This window comes from Nerophis lumbriciformis, linkage group LG25 (assembly GCF_033978685.3).
Source record: "Nerophis lumbriciformis linkage group LG25, RoL_Nlum_v2.1, whole genome shotgun sequence".
NCBI classification, from domain to species: domain Eukaryota; kingdom Metazoa; phylum Chordata; class Actinopteri; order Syngnathiformes; family Syngnathidae; genus Nerophis; species Nerophis lumbriciformis.
The window spans coordinates 3,110,795-3,130,000 of NC_084572.2; the positions used below are offsets into that span (position 1 = coordinate 3,110,795).

Below are 19,206 nucleotides of genomic sequence, written 5' to 3' on the forward strand. Positions count from 1 at the left end.
AACAACACTCAGTAAACGTTTGGGAACTGAGGAGACACATTTTTGAAGCTTCTCAGGTGGAATTCTTTCCCATTCTTGCTTGATGTACAGCTTAAGTTGTTCAACAGTCCGGGGGTCTCCGTTGTGCTATTTTAGGCTTCATAATGCGCCACACATTTTCAATGGGGAACAGGTCTGGACTACAGGCAGGCCAGTCTAGTACACGCACTCTTTTACTATGAAGCCACATTGATGTAACACGTGGCTTGGTATTGTCTTGCTGAAATAAGCAGGGGCGTCCATGGTAACGTTGCTTGGATGGCAACATATGTTGCTCCAAAACCTGTATGTACCTTTCAGCATTAATGGCGCCTTCACAGATGTGTAAGTTACCCATGTCTTGGGCACTAATACACCCCCATACCATCACACATGCTGCCTTTTACACTTTGCGCCTATAACAATCCGGATGGTTCTTTTCCTCTTTGGTCCGGAGGACATGACGTCCACAGTTTCCAAAAACAATTTGAAATGTGGACTCGTCAGACCAAAGAAAAACTTTTCCACTTTGTATCAGTCCATCTTAGATGAGCTCAGGCCCAGCGAAGCCGACGGCGTTTCTGGGTGTTGTTGATAAACGGTTTTCGCCTTGCATAGGAGAGTTTTAACTTGCACTTACATATGTAGCGACCAACTGTAGTTACTAGAGATGCGCGGATAGGCAATTATTTCATCCGCAACCGCATCAGAAAGTCGTCAACCACCCGCCATCCACCCGATCTAACATTTGATCAGAACCGCACCCGCCCGCACCCGCCCGTTGTTATATATCTAATATAGACGATGCAAGGCATTAGTGAGGTTATAAAGCTTTTGCCTGTTAAAGAAAGGAGACTGATCCAATGCAGCACAGACATTCGCGTGCCTCCAAGCACGTCTCGCTGCCGGCGACGGCCGGGTATGGGCCCGACGCTCCAGCGCCATCCATTTTCAGGGCTAGTTGATTCGGCAGGTGGGTTGTTACACACTTCTTAGCGGGTTCCAACTTCCATGGCCACCGTCCTAGCTGCTGTCTATATCAACCAGGGTGAGCCCCACCCCTTTCATGAGCGCACTGCGCGCGGAGTGACCCCTGTTACGCGCCCCCGGCAACAGGGGTGGCGGGCAGGTAAGCTGCGCGGGCGGAGCGCGCGGAGTGACCCCTGTTACGAGCCCCTGCCAGGTAAGCTGCTTACCTGCTGCGCGTGACGCCGGCCGCGGCGAAGGCGGACGAGGCGGGGTGTCGGTGCGGTGGGCGCGGTGGTGACCCTGGACGTGCGTCGGGCCCTTCTCGCAGATCGCCTCAGCTACGACTCCCGGTGGGGCCCTCTCGGGGGAAGGGGCCTCGGTCCCGGACCCCGGCGAGGCGTCCCTTCTCCGCTCCGTAAAAGTGTCCATCTCTTTTCTTTTTTTTTCTTCTGTTGTGGCATATGCTGCAGGTGCCTGCTCGTTTTTCGTATGTGGGTAACAACATTTAACTATGTATATATATTTCCCAATTGGTTTAACTGCCACCCGCCTGAATCTATTTAAAATCTAATTTTTTTTTATTTCAACCGCCCGACCCGACCCGACCCGACCCGACCCGACCCGACCTGTGGATAAAATCTAATTTTTTTTTATTTCATCCGCCCGATCCGCGGATAATCCGCGGACTCCGCGGTTGTGCCTGCAAACCGCGCATCTCTAGTAGTTACTGACAGTGGGTTTCTGAAGTGTTCCTGAGCCCATGTGGTGATATCCTTTACACACTGATGTCGCTTGTTGATGCAGTACAGCCTGAGGGATGGAAGGTCACGGGCTTAGCTGCTTACGTGCAGTGATTTCTCCAGATTCTCTGAACCCTTTGATGATATTACGGAGCGTAGATGGTGAAATCCCTAAATTCCTTGCAATAGCTGGTTGAGAAAGGTTTTTCTTAAACTGTTCAACAATTTGCTCACGCATTTGTTGACAAAGTGGTGACCCTCGCCTCATCCTTGTTTGTGAATGACTGAGCATTTCATGGAATCTACTTTTATACCCAATCATGGCACCCACCTGTTCCCAACTTGCCTGTTCACCTGTGGGATGTTCCAAATAAGTGTTTGATGAGCATTCCTCAACTTTATCAGTATTTATTGCCACCTTTCCCTACTTCTTTGTCACGTGTTGCTGGCATCAAATTCTAAAGTTAATGATTATTTGCAAATAAAAAAAATGTTTATCAGTTTGAACTTTAAATATGTTGTCTTTGTAGCATATTCAACTGAATATGGGTTGAAAATGATTTGCAAATCATTGTATTCCGTTTTTATTTACATCTAACCAGGGCCGGCCCGTGGCATAGGCCGTATAGGCAAATGCTAAGGGCGCCGTCCATCAGGGGGCGCCACGCCAGTTCCACAAATGTTGGAGAAAAAAAAAAAAAAAAAAAAAAAAAGTTGATACTATTATTTCTAAATACAAAAAATAATCCCACGTTAATTAAAATGCAAAGTAAAGCCTATTTAATAGAAATATTATTTGTTACAACATTACGCCCCCTCCCTTCCCGTATCATGACTCTTTTTGGACGTCACCACATCAAAAAATCAACACAAGATGTCAAAACGGCCAAAACTGTCAGGTGCCCAGGGAAGAAAAAAGAGAAAAGAAGAGGAGGAGAAACGAGAAAAAGACAGAGGTAGCAGGTAGGTAACGTTAGCCTACATGAAATTATTTGTCTGTTACAGAATGTGATAGTAACCTGGCTTTTTAGCATTAAGCTAATGTTACATGATTCGGCAATTGCTAATCAATAAATAGCTAGTTCTGTTTTAACGTCGGGTTAATATTGTGGAGGGGGCTAAATTGTTATGGAAAATAATAATGTAACGTTAGGTAATTACAGTACTCCCACCTTACATTCCTCAGGGACATTTGTATTAGATCTTTTAAGCAGGTGTTTTTTGTTTACATTGTTATTGCCTTCTGGTTAGCTAATGTTTGCCCTGCAGGTAATAGTCACTTTTCCACCCCTTTATATATTAGGTATAGTTGTAAGTAAAAAAAAAAAGGTCAAAGACAAAGCTATTCGGTTTCTTGTGAGTATATACACTTCACTGCTGATGTGGGGGGGCGCCACCTAAAATCTTGCCTAGGGCGCCAGATTGGTTAGGGCCGGGCCTGCATCTAACACAATTTCCCAACTCATATGGAAACGGGGTTTGTAATTGAATGGCAAATTCATGGACGTTCACATAGTCTCTGGTGAGGCGCAGCATCAGTGCTGGGCTGGTGAACAGCTGTATCGGGATTTTGAGTTGTGCTGAATGTGCTGTTTTGCACAAAAAAGTATAAACATCCATCCATCCATCCATCCATCTTCTTCCGCTTATCCGAGGTCGGGTCGCGGGGGCAGCAGCCTAAGCAAGGAAGCCCAGACTTCCCTCTCCCCAGCCACTTCGTCCAGCTCCTCCCGGGGGATCCCGAGGCGTTCCCAGGCCAGCCGGGAGAGATAGTCTTCCCAGCGTGTCCTGGGTCTTCCCCGTGGCCTCCTACCGGTCGGACGTGCCCGAAACACCTTCCTAGGGAGGCGTTCGGGTGGCATCCTGACCAGATGCCTGAACCACCTCATCTGGCTCCTCTCCATGTGGAGGAGCAGCGGCTTTACTTTGAGCTCCCCCCGGATGACAGAGCTTCTCACCCTATCTCTAAGGGAGAGCCCCGCCACTCGGCGGAGGAAACTCATTTCGGCCGCTTGTACCCGTGATCTTGTCCTTTCGGTCATGACCCAAAGCTCATGACCATAGGTGAGGATGGGAACGTAGATCGACCGGTAAATCGAGAGCTTTGCCTTCCGGCTCAGCTCCTTCTTCACCACAACGGATCGATACAGCGTCCGCATTACTGAAGATGCCGCACCGATCCGCCTGTCGATCTCACGATCCACTCTTCCCCCACTCGTGAACAAGACTCCGAGGTACTTGAACTCCTCCACTTGGGGCAAGATCTCCTCCCCAACCCGGAGATGGCACTTCACCCTTTTCCGGGAGAGAACCATGGACTCGGACTTGGAGGTGCTGATTCCCATCCCAGTCGCTTCACACTCGGCTGCGTAGTATAAACATTATTTCCCAATTAATTAATTTCAATACGAAACATGCATCAAAAAAAAGTATCAAAATCACTTTCAAAAAGTTTGACCTGCTTCTGCTCCTCTAGCTTGTCCAAGTACAGCGACGAGAACATGATGGACGCTGGGAACTTGGCCATCGTGTTCGGCCCCACCCTCCTGCCCACGCCCGACGCTCTGGACCAGGTGGCCTGTCAGGCCCACGTCAACGAGGTGGTCAAGACCGTCATCCTGCACCACGACGGCATCTTTCCAGACACCAAGGAGCTGCCGGGCCCGGTTTACGAGACCTGTATGACGGGCGAGCAGTACTGGTGAGGTCTTGGTACTTTCTGGATCAGCTGACCAAACATGAGGATGTTTCATAGTGTGATGCATTCGTGTGCTGTTACCATAGCAACCTGCATTGGTGCTGCTTGTGTCACTCATAGACTGGCTCTTCTGCTTCTCGTCTCCCTTCCCTCCCCCACTACTCCCTGCAGCGAGAGTCCATTCAGTGAGCCGGGAGCGCTGGAGGAGACCGAGCCGGATGCCGGCACCGAGACCCAGACCAGCGACGAGGGTACACATGCACTCTGACCTTTACACAGTCAGCCCCGCCGACGCTCAACACCACCTCAGATAGCCGGTGGAGAGAGCCGTTGCCGTAGCAACTGCAGCCATGGCGACATCCTTCCCTTTCTCTCTGTGGGAATGAATAGACTCTCCTTTCTCTCCCCCCCACCCCGTCTCCTTTGCAGAGGGCGAGGCAGTGGAGGCGGTGGCGAGGTTCGACTACGTCGGTCGCTCGGGTCGCGAGCTGTCATTCAAGAAGGGGGCGTCGCTGCAGCTCTACCAGCGGGCGTCACATGACTGGTGGGAGGGGCGCCACAATGGCAGCCGCGGTCTGGTGCCGCATCAGTACATCGTGGTCAAGGACAGGCAAGTGACCTGTATCTTCATCAATGCACTCATGTTGATGGACTTCCTCCGCACTAATCACGCTATTGATCCCTTAAAGGGGAACATTATCACAATTTCAGAATGGTTAAAACCATTAAAAATCAGTTCCCAGTGGCTTATTATATTTTTCGAAGTTTTTTTCAAAATTTTACCCATCACGCAATATCCCTAAAAAAAGCTTCAAAGTGCCATTTTCCTGTGACGTCTGTTGCGTTTTGGACCAGTTGTTCCTCCCAGGGAATTCAAGTCACAATTCGCTCCCAAGTTCTTTCCGACACTTAAAGCCGAGTTGAAAAACCGCCAGAGACAGAATAGGTCTTTTGTTGTATATTCTCAAAGCTTTGCCAATATACAGGTAAAAGCCAGTAAATTGGAATATTTTGAAAAACTTGATTTATTTCAGTAATTGCATTCAAAAGGTGTAACTTGTACATTATATTTATTCATTGCACACAGACTGATGCATTCAAATGTTTATTTCATTTAATTTTGATGATTTGAAGTGGCAACAAATGAAAATCCAAAACTCCGTGTGTCACAAAATTAGAATATTACTTAAGGCTAATACAAAAAAAGGGATTTTTAGAAATGTTGGCCAACTGAAAAGTATGAAAATGAAAAATATGAGCATATACAATACTCAATACTTGGTTGGAGCTCCTTTTGCCTCAATTACTGCGTTAATGCGGCGTGGCATGGAGTCGATGAGTTTCTGGCACTGCTCAGGTGTTATGAGAGCCCAGGTTGCTCTGATAGTGGCCTTCAACTCTTCTGCGTTTTTGGGTCTGGCATTCTGCATCTTCCTTTTCACAATACCCCACAGATTTTCTATGGGGCTAAGGTCAGGGGAGTTGGCGGGCCAATTTAGAACAGAAATACCATGGTCCGTAAACCAGGCACGGGTAGATTTTGCGCTGTGTGCAAGCGCCAAGCCCTGTTGGAACTTGAAATCTCCATCTCCATAGAGCAGGTCAGCAGCAGGAAGCATGAAGTGCTCTAAAACTTGCTGGTAGACGGCTGCGTTGACCCTGGATCTCAAGAAACAGAGTGGACCGACACCAGCAGATGACATGGCACCCCAAACCATCACTGATGGTGGAAACTTTACACTAGACTTCAGGCAACGTGGATCCTGTGCCTCTCCTGTCTTCTTCCAGACTCTGGGACCTCGATTTCCAAAGGAAATGCAAAATTTGCATGGTTGGGTGATGGTTTGGGGTGCCATGTCATCTGCTGGTGTCGGTCCACTCTGTTTCCTGAGATCCAGGGTCAACGCAGCCGTCTACCAGCAAGTTTTAGAGCACTTCATGCTTCCTGCTGCTGACCTGCTCTATGGAGATGGAGATTTCAAGTTCCAACAGGACTTGGCGCCTGCACACAGCGCAAAATCTACCCGTGCCTGGTTTACGGACCATGGTATTTCTGTTCTAAATTGGCCCGCCAACTCCCCTGACCTTAGCCCCATAGAAAATCTGTGGGGTATTGTGAAAAGGAAGATGCAGAATGCCAGACCCAAAAACGCAGAAGAGTTGAAGGCCACTATCAGAGCAACCTGGGCTCTCACAACACCTGAGCAGTGCCAGAAACTCATCGACTCCATGCCACGCCGCATTAACGCAGTAATTGAGGCAAAAGGAGCTCCAACCAAGTATTGAGTATTGTACATGCTCATATTTTTCATTTTCATACTTTTCAGTTGGCCAACATTTCTAAAAATCCCTTTTTTGTATTAGCCTTAAGTAATATTCTAATTTTGTGACACACGTAATTTTAGATTTTCATTTGTTGCCACTTCAAATCATCAAAATTAAATGAAATAAACATTTGAATGCATCAGTCTGTGTGCAATGAATAAATATAATGTACAAGTTACACCTTTTGAATGCAATTACTGAAATAAATCAAGTTTTTCAAAATATTCTAATTTACTGGCTTTTACCTGTACATTGATTGAGACCAGTCTAACCCTAGAACATTCTATTGCGCCTCCCCAAAATGGTCTGTCTTCCCAACGCCAAAAACCTCTCTTTCCTTCCCCCTCCCTAGCCATAACACAAGCACAACGTCTCCCTAGCCATAATACATTCCAAAGAACTCAAGGTTAACACACACAGTTTGCTTGCTGACAGAGCATCAAGAGAAGAAGTGGAAAACACCAGCTGTTTTCAAATATGACAAAGAAATGGAAGAAGTACAACTTAAATTCGGATATATGTAAATATCTGCCTCCGACACGTCACATAGTGAAGCCAACACAAACAAACATGGCGGAAAGAACAGCAAGGTATAGCGACATTAGCTCGGATTCAGACTCGGATTTCAGCGGCTTAAGCGATTCAACAGATTACGCATGTATTGAAACGGATGGTTGTAGTGTGGAGGCAGGTAGCGAAAACCAAATTGAAGAAGAAACTGAAGCTATTGAGCCATATCGGTTTGAACCGTATGCAAGCGAAACCGACGAAAACGACACGACGGGAGAAAGCGAGGACGAATTCGGCGATCGCCTTCTAACCAACGATTGGTATGTGTTTGTTTGGCATTAAAGGAAACTAACAACTATGAACTAGGTTTACAGCATATGAAATACATTTGGCAACAACATGCACTTTGAGAGTGCAGACAGCCCAATTTTCATCAATTAATATATTCTGTAGACATACCCTCATGTCAGCAGGCCAGGGAAGCTAGGGTCGATATTCTTCTCTTGATCATCTTCGGGACGGTGTGAGCCAAGACATCCAGGGGGTTTAGCTCGCTCGTCTGCGGGAACAAACTGCCGCCATTGCTTGCCGTGCTAGCGAGGCCCTTTGTCCCTGAATTGCTCACACACTCCGGCAGATTCAATGGGGGTCTGGCGGCAGATTTCTTTGACTTTATGGTTGGAAATGCATCTGCTTTGAGTGTCGCAGGATATCCACACATTCTTGCCATCTCTGTCGTAGCATAGCTTTCGTCGGTAAAGTGTGCGGAACAAACGTCCAATTTCTTGCCACTTTGGCATCTTTGGGCCACTGGTGCAACTTGAATCCGTCCCTGTTGGTGTTGTTACACCCTCCGACAACACACCGACGAGGCATGATGTCTCCAAAGTACGGAAAACAGTCGAAAAAAACGGAAAATAACAGAGCTGATTTGACTCGGTGTTTGAGAAAATGGCGGATTGCTTCCCGATGCGACGTCACATTGTGACGTCATTGCTCCGAGAGCGAATATTAGAAAGGCGTTTATTTCGCCAAAATTCACCCATTTAGAGTTCGGAAATCGGTTAAAAAACTACAGGTAAAAGCCAGTAAATTAGAATATTTTGAAAAACTTGATTTATTTCAGTAATTGCATTCAAAAGGTGTAACTTGTACATTATATTTATTCATTGCACACAGACTGATGCATTCAAATGTTTATTTCATTTAATTTTGATGATTTGAAGTGGCAACAAATGAAAATCCAAAATTCCGTGTGTCACAAAATTAGAATATTACTTAAGGCTAATACAAAAAAGGGATTTTTAGAAATGTTGGCCAACTGAAAAGTATGAAAATGACAAATATGAGCATGTACAATACTCAATACTTGGTTGGAGCTCCTTTTGCCTCAATTACTGCGTTAATGCGGCGTGGCATGGAGTCGATGAGTTTCTGGCACTGCTCAGGTGTTATGAGAGCCCAGGTTGCTCTGATAGTGGCCTTCAACTCTTCTGCGTTTTTGGGTCTGGCATTCTGCATCTTCCTTTTCACAATACCCCACAGATTTTCTATGGGGCTAAGGTCAGGAGAGTTGGCGGGCCAATTTAGAACAGAAATACCATGGTCCGTAAACCAGGCACGGGTAGATTTTGCGCTGTGTGCAGGCGCCAAGTCCTGTTGGAACTTGGAATCTCCATCTCCATAGAGCAGGTCAGCAGCAGGAAGCATGAAGTGCTCTAAAACTTGCTGGTAGACGGCTGCGTTGACCCTGGATCTCAGGAAACAGAGTGGACCGACACCAGCAGATGACATGGCACCCCAAACCATCACCCAACCATGCAAATTTTGCATTTCCTTTGGAAATCGAGGTCCCAGAGTCTGGAGGAAGACAGGAGAGGCACAGGATCCACGTTGCCTGAAGTCTAGTGTAAAGTTTCCACCATCAGTGATGGTTTGGGGTGCCATGTCATCTGCTGGTGTCGGTCCACTCTGTTTCCTGAGATCCAGGGTCAACGCAGCCGTCTACCAGCAAGTTTTAGAGCACTTCATGCTTCCTGCTGCTGACCTGCTCTATGGAGATGGAGATTTCAAGTTCCAACAGGACTTGGCGCCTGCACACAGCGCAAAATCTACCCGTGCCTGGTTTACGGACCATGGTATTTCTGTTCTAAATTGGCCCGCCAACTCCCCTGACCTTAGCCCCATAGAAAATCTGTGGGGTATTGTGAAAAGGAAGATGCAGAATGCCAGACCCAAAAACGCAGAAGAGTTGAAGGCCACTATCAGAGCAACCTGGGCTCTCATAACACCTGAGCAGTGCCAGAAACTCATCGACTCCATGCCACGCCGCATTAACGCAGTAATTGAGGCAAAAGGAGCTCCAACCAAGTATTGAGTATTGTACATGCTCATATTTTTCATTTTCATACTTTTCAGTTGGCCAACATTTCTAAAAATCCCTTTTTTGTATTAGCCTTAAGTAATATTCTAATTTTGTGACACACGGAATTTTGGATTTTCATTTGTTGCCACTTCAAATCATCAAAATTAAATGAAATAAACATTTGAATGCATCAGTCTGTGTGCAATGAATAAATATAATGTACAAGTTACACCTTTTGAATGCAATTACTGAAATAAATCAAGTTTTTCAAAATATTCTAATTTACTGGCTTTTACCTGTATATTGACGCTTACATAGGTCTGGTGATAATGTTCCCCTTTAAATGATGATTGCTGCTCAGTGACTTCTGCTCTGTTGGTGTGTGTGGGTGGGGGGGGTGTACAGGGGCGACGCCATGTCAGACACGCTCAGTCAAAAAGCGGACAGCGATGGCGGAAGCAGCAGCACAGACGACAAGAGGTCCACCCGAGACCTGTGCTCGCCCACCGACATTCGACCGCCAGAGTTGTATAACAGGTGTGTGTTAAAAAAAAAGGTGCTGCTCGGCAGTAATAATCGAAACATTCCTCACGACAGCCACAGGAGGAAGCGAACCGACGGCTTGTTTCGCCGTCCCCTGGGACGCTCCAACGACTGCCATGGTAACGGGGCGACCATGGAGAGGAGCTCGCCACCGGTGACGGGTCACTTCAGTCCCAGGGAGCTGCTACTAGGGCGGAGCCAGGGTTTGACTCCGCCCCTCGACAGCCCCGAGCGCCGGCGCCGCTCAGCCGCCGTCACCGTGACGGTGGGCCGCCACGACTCACTGCGGAGGCCGGAGGACACGCCCATACGACGGTCCAGCAGCGGCCAGCACGGCTTTGCCGACTCCTATCGAACACGAGCGCTGGACCCCAGCACGCTGGCTCAGGTAGGTTCTGGTGGGACTAACAAAGACCACGGGCACTAGAGATGCGCGGTTTGCGGGCACAACCGCGGAGTCCGCGGATTATCCGCGGATCGGGCGGATGAAATTTTTAAAAAATTAGATTTTATCCGCGGGTCGGGTCGGGTCGGGGCGGGTCGGGTCGGGTCGGGCGGTTGAAATTAAAAAAAATTTGATTTTAAATAGATTCAGGCGGGTGGCAGTTAAACCAATTCGGAAATATATATACATAGTTAAATGTTGTTACACACATACGAAAAACGAGCAGGCACCTGCTGCATATGCCACAACAGAAAAAAAAAAAAAAAAGAGATGGACACTTTTACGGAGCAGAGAAGGCCCCCGACGCCTCGCCGGGGTCCGGGACCGAGGCCCCTTCCCCCGAGAGGGCCCCACCGGGAGCCGTAGCTGAGGCGATCCGCGAGAAGGGCCCGACGCACGTCCAGGGTCACCACCGCGCCCACCGCACCGACACCCCGCCTCGTCCGCCTTCGCCGCGGCCGGCGTCACGCGCAGCAGGTAAGCAGCTTACCTGCCCGCCACCCCCGTGGCCGGGGGCTCGTAACAGGGGTCACTCCGCGCGCTCCGCCCGCGCAGCTTACCTGCCCGCCACCCCTGTTGCCGGGGGCGCGTAACAGGGGTCACTCCGCGCGCAGTGCGCTCACGAAAGGGGTGGGGCTCACCCTGGTTGATATAGACAGCAGGACGGTGGCCATGGACGTCGGAACCCGCTAAGGAGTGTGTAACAACCCACCTGCCGAATCAACTAGCCCTGAAAATGGATGGCGCTGGAGCGTCGGGCCCATACCCGGCCGTCGCCGGCAGGGAGATGCGCTTGGAGGTGCGCTCAGCGCGGCTCCCATATGATTGCGCACTGGTGTGCGTCTGGGTCGTGACAGCGTGGCACGCGAATGTCTGTGCTGCATTGGATCAGTCTCCTTTCTTTAACAGGCAAAAGCTTTATAACCTCACTAATGCCTTGCATCGTCTATATTAGATATATAACAACGGGCGGGTGCGGGCGGATGGCGGGTGGGTGCGGTTCTGATCAAATGTTACATCGGGTGGATGGCGGATGGTTGACGACTTTCTGATGCGGTTGCGGATGAAATAATTGCCTATCCGCGCATCTCTAACGGGCACGCTTTGATATTGCGAACGTCTTGCAGGACATCGAGGAGAAGGTGACGGTGGCCTTGGGGGACTTTCGGCACATGGAGCGACAGGGGTGCAGGCCGGCGCCGGACGTGGTTCTGGACACACTGGAGCAGGTGAAGAACGGCCCAGCCGCCCCATGCTCCTCAGAGTCCCCGAGCCCTCATAGCACCCCCAGCACGCCGGGGACACCGGGAACCCCTGGCACTCCCGGCACCCCGAGCCCACTCACTCCTCTAAGTCCCATCAGCCCGCTCCCGGGACCTCCGGCCGGACCGCCCAGGCCGTCCAACCCTTCCCCCGACACCTTGGGATCCTTCAAGCCCGTGGCAGTTGCTCGCATGGGGCTCCCGTTGAGGCCTCCGGCCCTGAGGCCCAAACCCGCAGTGCCGCCCAAGAGCAGCACCCCGCCTCTGCCCCCGCCACTCGACAAATCCTGCACCATGTGAGCCAGCTCAAAAGTCCCAATCAGGCCAAAAGTGGTCCAGTAGAGGAGATCAGGGTACTGCTAAATGTTTGAGGGTAGACTTTAGGACAAGTGAGGGTTTAAATATGGTCCTATCCAATATATGATATTAATAATAATAATAATAATAATAAGTGTGTTGTCAGGTTGCTGTGTTCTCTTCTTCTTCTTGTACAGAAGCATTTAGCAAAGTGACTGACGTGTGAAAAGAGACCTAACATGTTTAGTTTAGTCATGTGAATGTTGGACGGTTGCCCCGGCAACCACCGTGACCTGGGCCACGATGCTATACTCTTTATTTATTTTCTACTCAGTTCAGCTGCTAAACTCACTGGCGCCCCCTGGCGGGCGCTCAGGGACTCATGCGTCCAGCTAACGATTGAATGTTTTAACGACTGTTCATCTACCGAATGTTAGCCGAGCCAACATGGCCGCTCACCAAACTTAAAGAGCCTTTTTTTTATTTTTATTTTGAAGAGTCAGGGGAGGGGCTTCATACAGGGTGCCACGCTTAGAGGGAACTTTTTGGGGCCTGTGTGTGTTTTCTTGTATTTCCGACCTTCTTGAGACATCAACAAGGAAAAGTACCTTCCATATGAGGAGGTGTGAACAAGTTAAGAGCGAAAACATGGTCCCATTACGGAAAACCGTTGCATCTAATAGAGAATGTCTCATTTGCACCCCCGGTGGTAAATGGTAAATGGGTTATACTTGTAGAGCGTTTTTCTACCTTCAAGGTACTCAAACACTATTTCCACATTCACCCATTCACACACTGATGGTGGCAAGACCCTAACCACGACCCAACAGGAGCACGGGTGAAGTGTCTTGCTCAAGGACACAACGGACGTGACTCGGTTGGTAGAAGGTGGGGATCGAACCAGGAACCCTCGGGTCGCCGGCACGGCCACTCTCCCACCCGGCCGCCACGCCGTGGTGAAATCTATCAAAATTAGGGTGGTCCCAAAAAGGAGGGATATTTTCTAATTGACTGTGTGTCGGTTTTAAAAGTGCTCCCCCCCTCTGGTCAACATATGAAATAACAAGTGTGTGTAAAAGATTTGAAGTGCTCCCCCTCTGGCCAACATATAATAACACGTGTGTGTGTGTGAGAGAGAAATTGAAATGCGCCCCCTTTGGCCAAAATGAATTGAAAAATGTAAATAAATATCTATATAGAGACATACTGTAATAAGTTGAAGTAAATAATGACAATTAAAAACCATTTGGAGGAGTTCAAGTACCTCGGAGTCTAGTTCACGAGTGAGGGAAGAGTGGATCGTGAGATCGACAGGCGCATCAGTGCGGCGCCTTCAGTAATGTATCGATCCGTTGTGGTGAAGAAGGAGCTGAGCCGGAAGGCAAAGCTCTCAATTTACCGGTCGATCTACGTTCCCATCCTCACCTATGGTCATGAGCTTTGGGTTATGACCGAAAGGACAAGATCACAGGTATGAGTTTCCTCCGCCGGTTGGCGGGTCTCTCCCTCAGAGATAGGGTGAGAAGCTCTGTCATCCGGGAGGAGCTCAGAGTAAAGCCCCTGCTCCTCCACATTGAGAGGAACGCCTCGGGATCCCCCCGGGAGGAGCTGGACGAAGTGGCTGGGGAGAGGGAAGTCTGGGCTTCTCTGCTTAGGCTGCTGCCCCCACGACCCGGCCTCGGATAAGCGGAAGAAAATGGATGGATGGATTGAAAAAACAATTACAAACAAAAATCTTCTTCCGCTTATCCGAGGTCGGGTCGCGGGGGCAGCAGCCTAAGCAGGGAAGCCCAGACTTCCCTCTCCCCAGCCACTTCGTCCAGCTTCTCCCGGGGGATCCCGAGGCGTTCCCAGGCCAACCGGGAGACATAGTCTTCCCAGCGTGTCCTGGGTCTTCCCCGTGGCCTCCTACCGGTCGGACGTGCCCTAAACACCTCCCGAGGGAGGCGACCGGGTGGCATCCTGACCAGATGCCCGAACCACCTCATCTGGCTCCTCTCCATGTGGAGGAGCAGCGGCTTTACTTTGAGCTCCCCCCGGATGGCAGAGCTTCTCACCCTATCTCTAAGGGAGAGCCCCGCCACCCGGCGGAGGAAACTCATTTCGGCCGCTTGTACCCGTGATCTTGTCCTTTCGGTCATAACCCAAAGCTCATGACCATAGGTGAGGATGGGAACGTAGCTCGACTGGTAAATCGAGAGCTTTGCCTTCCGGCTCAGCTCCTTCTTCACCACAACGGATCGATACAGCGTCCGCATTACTGAAGACGCCGCACCGATCCGCCTGTCGATCTCACGATCCACTCTTCCCTCACTCGTGAACAAGACTCCGAGGTACTTGAACTTCTCCACTTGGGGCAAGATCTCCTCCCCCAACCCGAAGATGGCATTCCACCCTTTTCCGGGCGAGAACCATGGACTCGGACTTGGAGGTGCTGATTCTCATCCCAGTCGCTTCACACTCGGCTGCGAACCGATCCAGTGAGAGCTGAAGATCCTGGCCAGATGAAGCCATCAGGACCACATCATCTGCAAAAAGCAGAGACCTAATCCTGCAGCCACCAAACCGGATCCCCTCAACGCCTTGACTGCCCCTAGAAATTCTGTCCATAAAAGTTATGAACAGAATGGGTGACAAAGGGCAGCCTTGGCGGAGTCCAACCCTTACTGGAAACGTGTCCGACTTACTGCCGGCAATGCGGACCAAGCTCTGGCACTGATCATACAGGGAGCGGACCGCCACAATCAGATAGTCCGATACCCCATACTCTCTGAGCACTCCCCACAGGACTTCCCGAGGGACACGGTCGAATGCCTTCTCCAAGTCCACAAAACACATGTAGACTGGTTGGGCAAACTCCCATGCACCCTCAAGGACCCTGCCGAGAGTATAGAGCTGGCCAGGACGAAAACCACACTGTTCCTCCTGAATCCGAGGTTCGACTATCCGGCGTAGCCTCCTCTCCAGTACACCTGAATAGACCTTACCGGGAAGGCTGAGGAGTGTGATCCCACGATAGTTAGAACACACCCTCCGGTTCCCCTTCTTAAAAGAGAGGAACCACCACCCCCGGTCTGCCAATCCAGAGGTACCGCCCCCGATGTCGTAAATACAAATCTTGAAATATCTGTCGTATAAATCGGTTGTAAAGAGGTAGGGTTTTTTTTGCGGAGGTCTCAAGAAGGTGACAAAAACAAGAATGTGTGTGTGTGTGTGTGTGTGTGTGTGTGTGTGTGTGTGTGTGTGTGTGTGTGTGTGTGTGTGTGTGTGTGTGTGTGTGTGTGTGTGTGTACTGCCTGGCCTTGTACGTGCAGAGCTACTATAATAGTGATAGACCATAGATTATTATTGCCTGCCTTGAGTGCCAGAACACGCAAGTGCAAGTTGGAAAAGCATGCCATTTAGTGTGTGTGTGTGTGTGTGTGTGTGCGTTTGAGGGTGTGTGTGTTAACGACGTTTACCTGCTCGCTACACTAAACTCACAAGTTAACCTTATACTCACAGGGAGTGAACAGGGTGGGGCTCCGTGGTAAAGAAACCCCCAACAACACTTGAACAGCACAGTGAATGTGACCGGTGTGCACGTGCTCATTAAAAACATGTGCACGTGCGTGTGTGTGTGTGTGAATGTGAAAGTGCCTTTTTTTTATGCTTTTTTTTTGGGGGGGGTGAATCCACACACGCATGTCTAAAAAGGAAGCGCCGCAGCACTCTGAATGAAATCGATCGTCAAAAAAATGTTTTTTGCTAGAATTCTCAACATTTACCCCCCATCGTGACCTTTGCACTCGTGTAGGATCGTGTCCTTGGCATGTAGCGTCATCACATGTTGGTGCATTTCAACTTAACGGGGGGAGGGGGTTAGGGTGGGTGGAGGGTGGACGGGGGGCGGGTCTTTGAATGTGAAACAGGAAATGTTTTAGTCCGTTGGTGTTGATGTTTGAAACCTGAGCTTCCTCCAAAATGAGCTCATATAGCCAAAAGGAAGGTATTATTGTGTCGTATTTATTACCAATAAACACTCATGAATTAGCAATAAACAGTCTTTTCTTTTCTTTTTACCTTGAGTGCACCCTTTGACCTCTGACCTCTGCATCAGGTACACAGCATTGATTATTTTTGTATGACATTTCATCAGATTGTGTACCTAATGCATACTTGCCAACCCTCCCGAAATTCAGCGCCTCTCCCGAAAACCTCCCGGGACAAATTTTCTCCCGAAAATGTCCCGAAGTTCAGGCGGAGCTGGAGGCCACGCCCCCTCCAGCTCCATGCGGACCTGAGTCCGCTTTCCCACAATATAAACAGCATACCTGCCCAATGACGTTATAACTCTAGAATGATGGAGGGCGAGTTCTTGGTTTCTTATGTGGGTTTATTTTTAGGCAGTTTCATTAACGTCCTCCCAGCGCGGTAACAACACACAACAACAGCAGTCAGGTTTTTGTATACCGTAAAGCAGTTCGTCTGCCGTAAACAGGACAATACTGCCATGTACCGTATTTTCCGCACTATTAGCCGCACCTAAAAACCACAAATTTACTCAAAAGCTGACAGTGCGGCTTATAACCCGGTGCGCTTTATATATGGATTAATATTAAGATTCATTTTCATAAAGTTTCGGTCTCGCAACTACGGTAAACAGCCGCCATCTTTTTTCCCCGTAAAAGAGGAAGTGCTTCTTCTTCTACGCAAGCAACCGCCAAGGTAAGCACCCGCCCCCATAGAAGAGGAAGCGCTTCTTCTTCTACTGTAAGCAACCACCCGCCCCCGTAGAAGAAGAAGCGCGCGGATATTACCGTACGTTTCATTTCCTTTGTGTGTTTACATCTGTAAAGACCACAAAATGGCTCCTACTAAGCGACAGGTTTTCGGTTCATGAAAAGACGCAATCTCTCCATCCGCACACGGACTACTATTTCACAGCAACTGCCTAAAGACTTTCAAGAAAAGCTGGCTACTTTCCGTGCATATTGTAAAAACAAGATAGCTGAAAAAAAGATCCGGCCAGAGAACATTATCAACATGGACGAGGTTCCACTGACTTTTGATATTCCTGTGAACCGCACTGTGGATACAACGGGAGCACGTACGGTGAATATTCGCACCACAGGGAATGAGAAGTCATCCTTCACTGTGGTTCTAGCTTGCCATGCTAATGGCCAGAAACTTCCACCCATGGTGATATTCAAAAGGAAGACCTTGCCAAAAGAGACCTTTCCAGCCGGCGTCATCATAAAAGCTAACTCGAAGGGATGGATGGATGAAGAAAAGATGAGCGAGTGGTTAAGGTAAGTTTACGCGAAGAGGCCGGGTGGCTTTTTTCACGCAGCTCCGTCCATGTTGATATACGACTCCATGCGCGCCCACATCACGCTGGTTTTTAATATATTATTAAAGTTTGACTGACCTATCTGACTGTTTTTTTTACATTCCTTTAGCGCAGTTAGATGCGGCTTATAACACCGGGCGGCTTATAGGTGGACAAAGTTTTGAAATATGCCGTTCATTGAAGGCGCGGCTTATAACCCAGGGCGCCTTATGGTGCGGAAAATACGGTACAGCATTTGATGAAAGCACTTTTGTGCGTGCCACACAGTAATGCATCATCAGAGAGGGCGTTCAGCATGGTTCGAAAAATAGTGACAGAGAATAGAACAAAGATGGACAATTCAACCCTTAACTCAACAATGAGTAGATGAGTGTTATGTGTGTGTATATGTGTAAATAAATGAACCCTGAAATTAAAGTATTTATTATATATATATATATATATATAATAAAATAAATATATATATATACGTATATATATATATATATATATATATATATAATAAAATTAAAAAATATATATATAGCTAGAATTCACTGAAGGTCAAGTATTTCTTATATATATATATATATATATATATATATATATATATATATATATATATATATATATATATGTCTTAATAAGGTTATCCAAAAAATAGTGCTCGATACCGTAGTAGAGCGCAATATATGTATGTGTGGGAAAAAAAATCACAAGACTATTTCATCTCTACAGGCCTGTTTCATGAGGGGGGGTTCCCTCAATCATCAGGAGATTTTCTCCTGATGATTGAGGGAACCCCCCCTCATGAAACAGGCCTGTAGAGATGAAATAGTCTTGTGATTTTTTTTCCCACACATACATATATATATATATATATATATATATATATATATATATATATATATATATATATATATATATATGAAATACTTGACTTGGTGAATTCTAGCTGTAAATATACTCCTCCCCTTTTAGCCGCGCCCCCAACCACGCCCCCGTCCCACCCCGACCACGCCCACCCCCCTCCCCCACCTCCCGAAATCGGAGGTCTCAAGGTTGGCAAGTATGACCTAATGGAGTGGCCCGTGAGACGATTCCTACTTCATACTGAAAAGTCCGTTTTGATACCTGTGGAAGTCGCTTCCTAGCGGTCCCACTGGCAGACACTTTCACAGGAGCCAAGCGTGCCGCGTTTAACAAAGTTTTAAAGGCCTACTGAAATGCGATTTTCTTATTTAAACGGGGATAGCAGGTCCATTCTATGTGTCATACTTGATCATTTCGCGATATTGCCATATTTTTGCTGAAAGGATTTAGTAGAGAACATCGACGATAAAGTTTGCAACTTTTGGTCGCTGATAAAAAAGCCTTGCCTGTACCGGAAGTAGCAGACTAGTAGCGTGACGTCACAGGTTGTGGAGCTCCTCACATCTGCACATTGTTTACAATCATGGCCACCAGCAGCGAGAGCGATTCGGACCGAGAAAGCGACGATTTCCCCATTAATTTGAGCGAGGATGAAAGATTTGTGGATGAGGAAAGTGAGAGTGAAGGACTAGAGGGCAGTGGGAGCGATTCAGATAGTGAAGATGCTGTGAGAGGCGGGTGGGACCTGATATTCAGCTGGGAATGACTAAAACAGTAAATAAACATAAGACATATATATATACTCTAGTGATGGGTTGATGAGGCGTCATGAAGCGTTTCGACACATTGC

The 19,206-nt window shown here is 48.2% G+C and overlaps 1 protein-coding gene across 2 annotated transcripts in view; it reads left to right on the top strand.

The window, feature by feature from the left end:
• Nucleotides 1–13,435, top strand: part of LOC133621514 (SLIT-ROBO Rho GTPase-activating protein 1-like) — a 123,885-nt gene extending 110,450 nt beyond the window's left edge. Inside the window, exons 18-23 of one of the 2 annotated variants that reach the window (XM_061983573.1) lie at nt 4,204–4,428; nt 4,597–4,676; nt 4,855–5,035; nt 10,031–10,162; nt 10,223–10,556; nt 11,741–13,435. In XM_061983573.1, coding sequence (XP_061839557.1) covers nt 4,204–4,428; nt 4,597–4,676; nt 4,855–5,035; nt 10,031–10,162; nt 10,223–10,556; nt 11,741–12,175 — 1,387 coding nt within the window. In that variant the 3' untranslated portion in view covers nt 12,176–13,435. Of the gene's footprint in view, nt 1–4,203; nt 4,429–4,596; nt 4,677–4,854; nt 5,036–10,030; nt 10,557–11,740 lie in introns of both variants that reach the window. The other variant, XM_061983572.1, reaches the window with a different exon arrangement.
• Nucleotides 13,436–19,206: the final 5,771 nt, after the last annotated feature.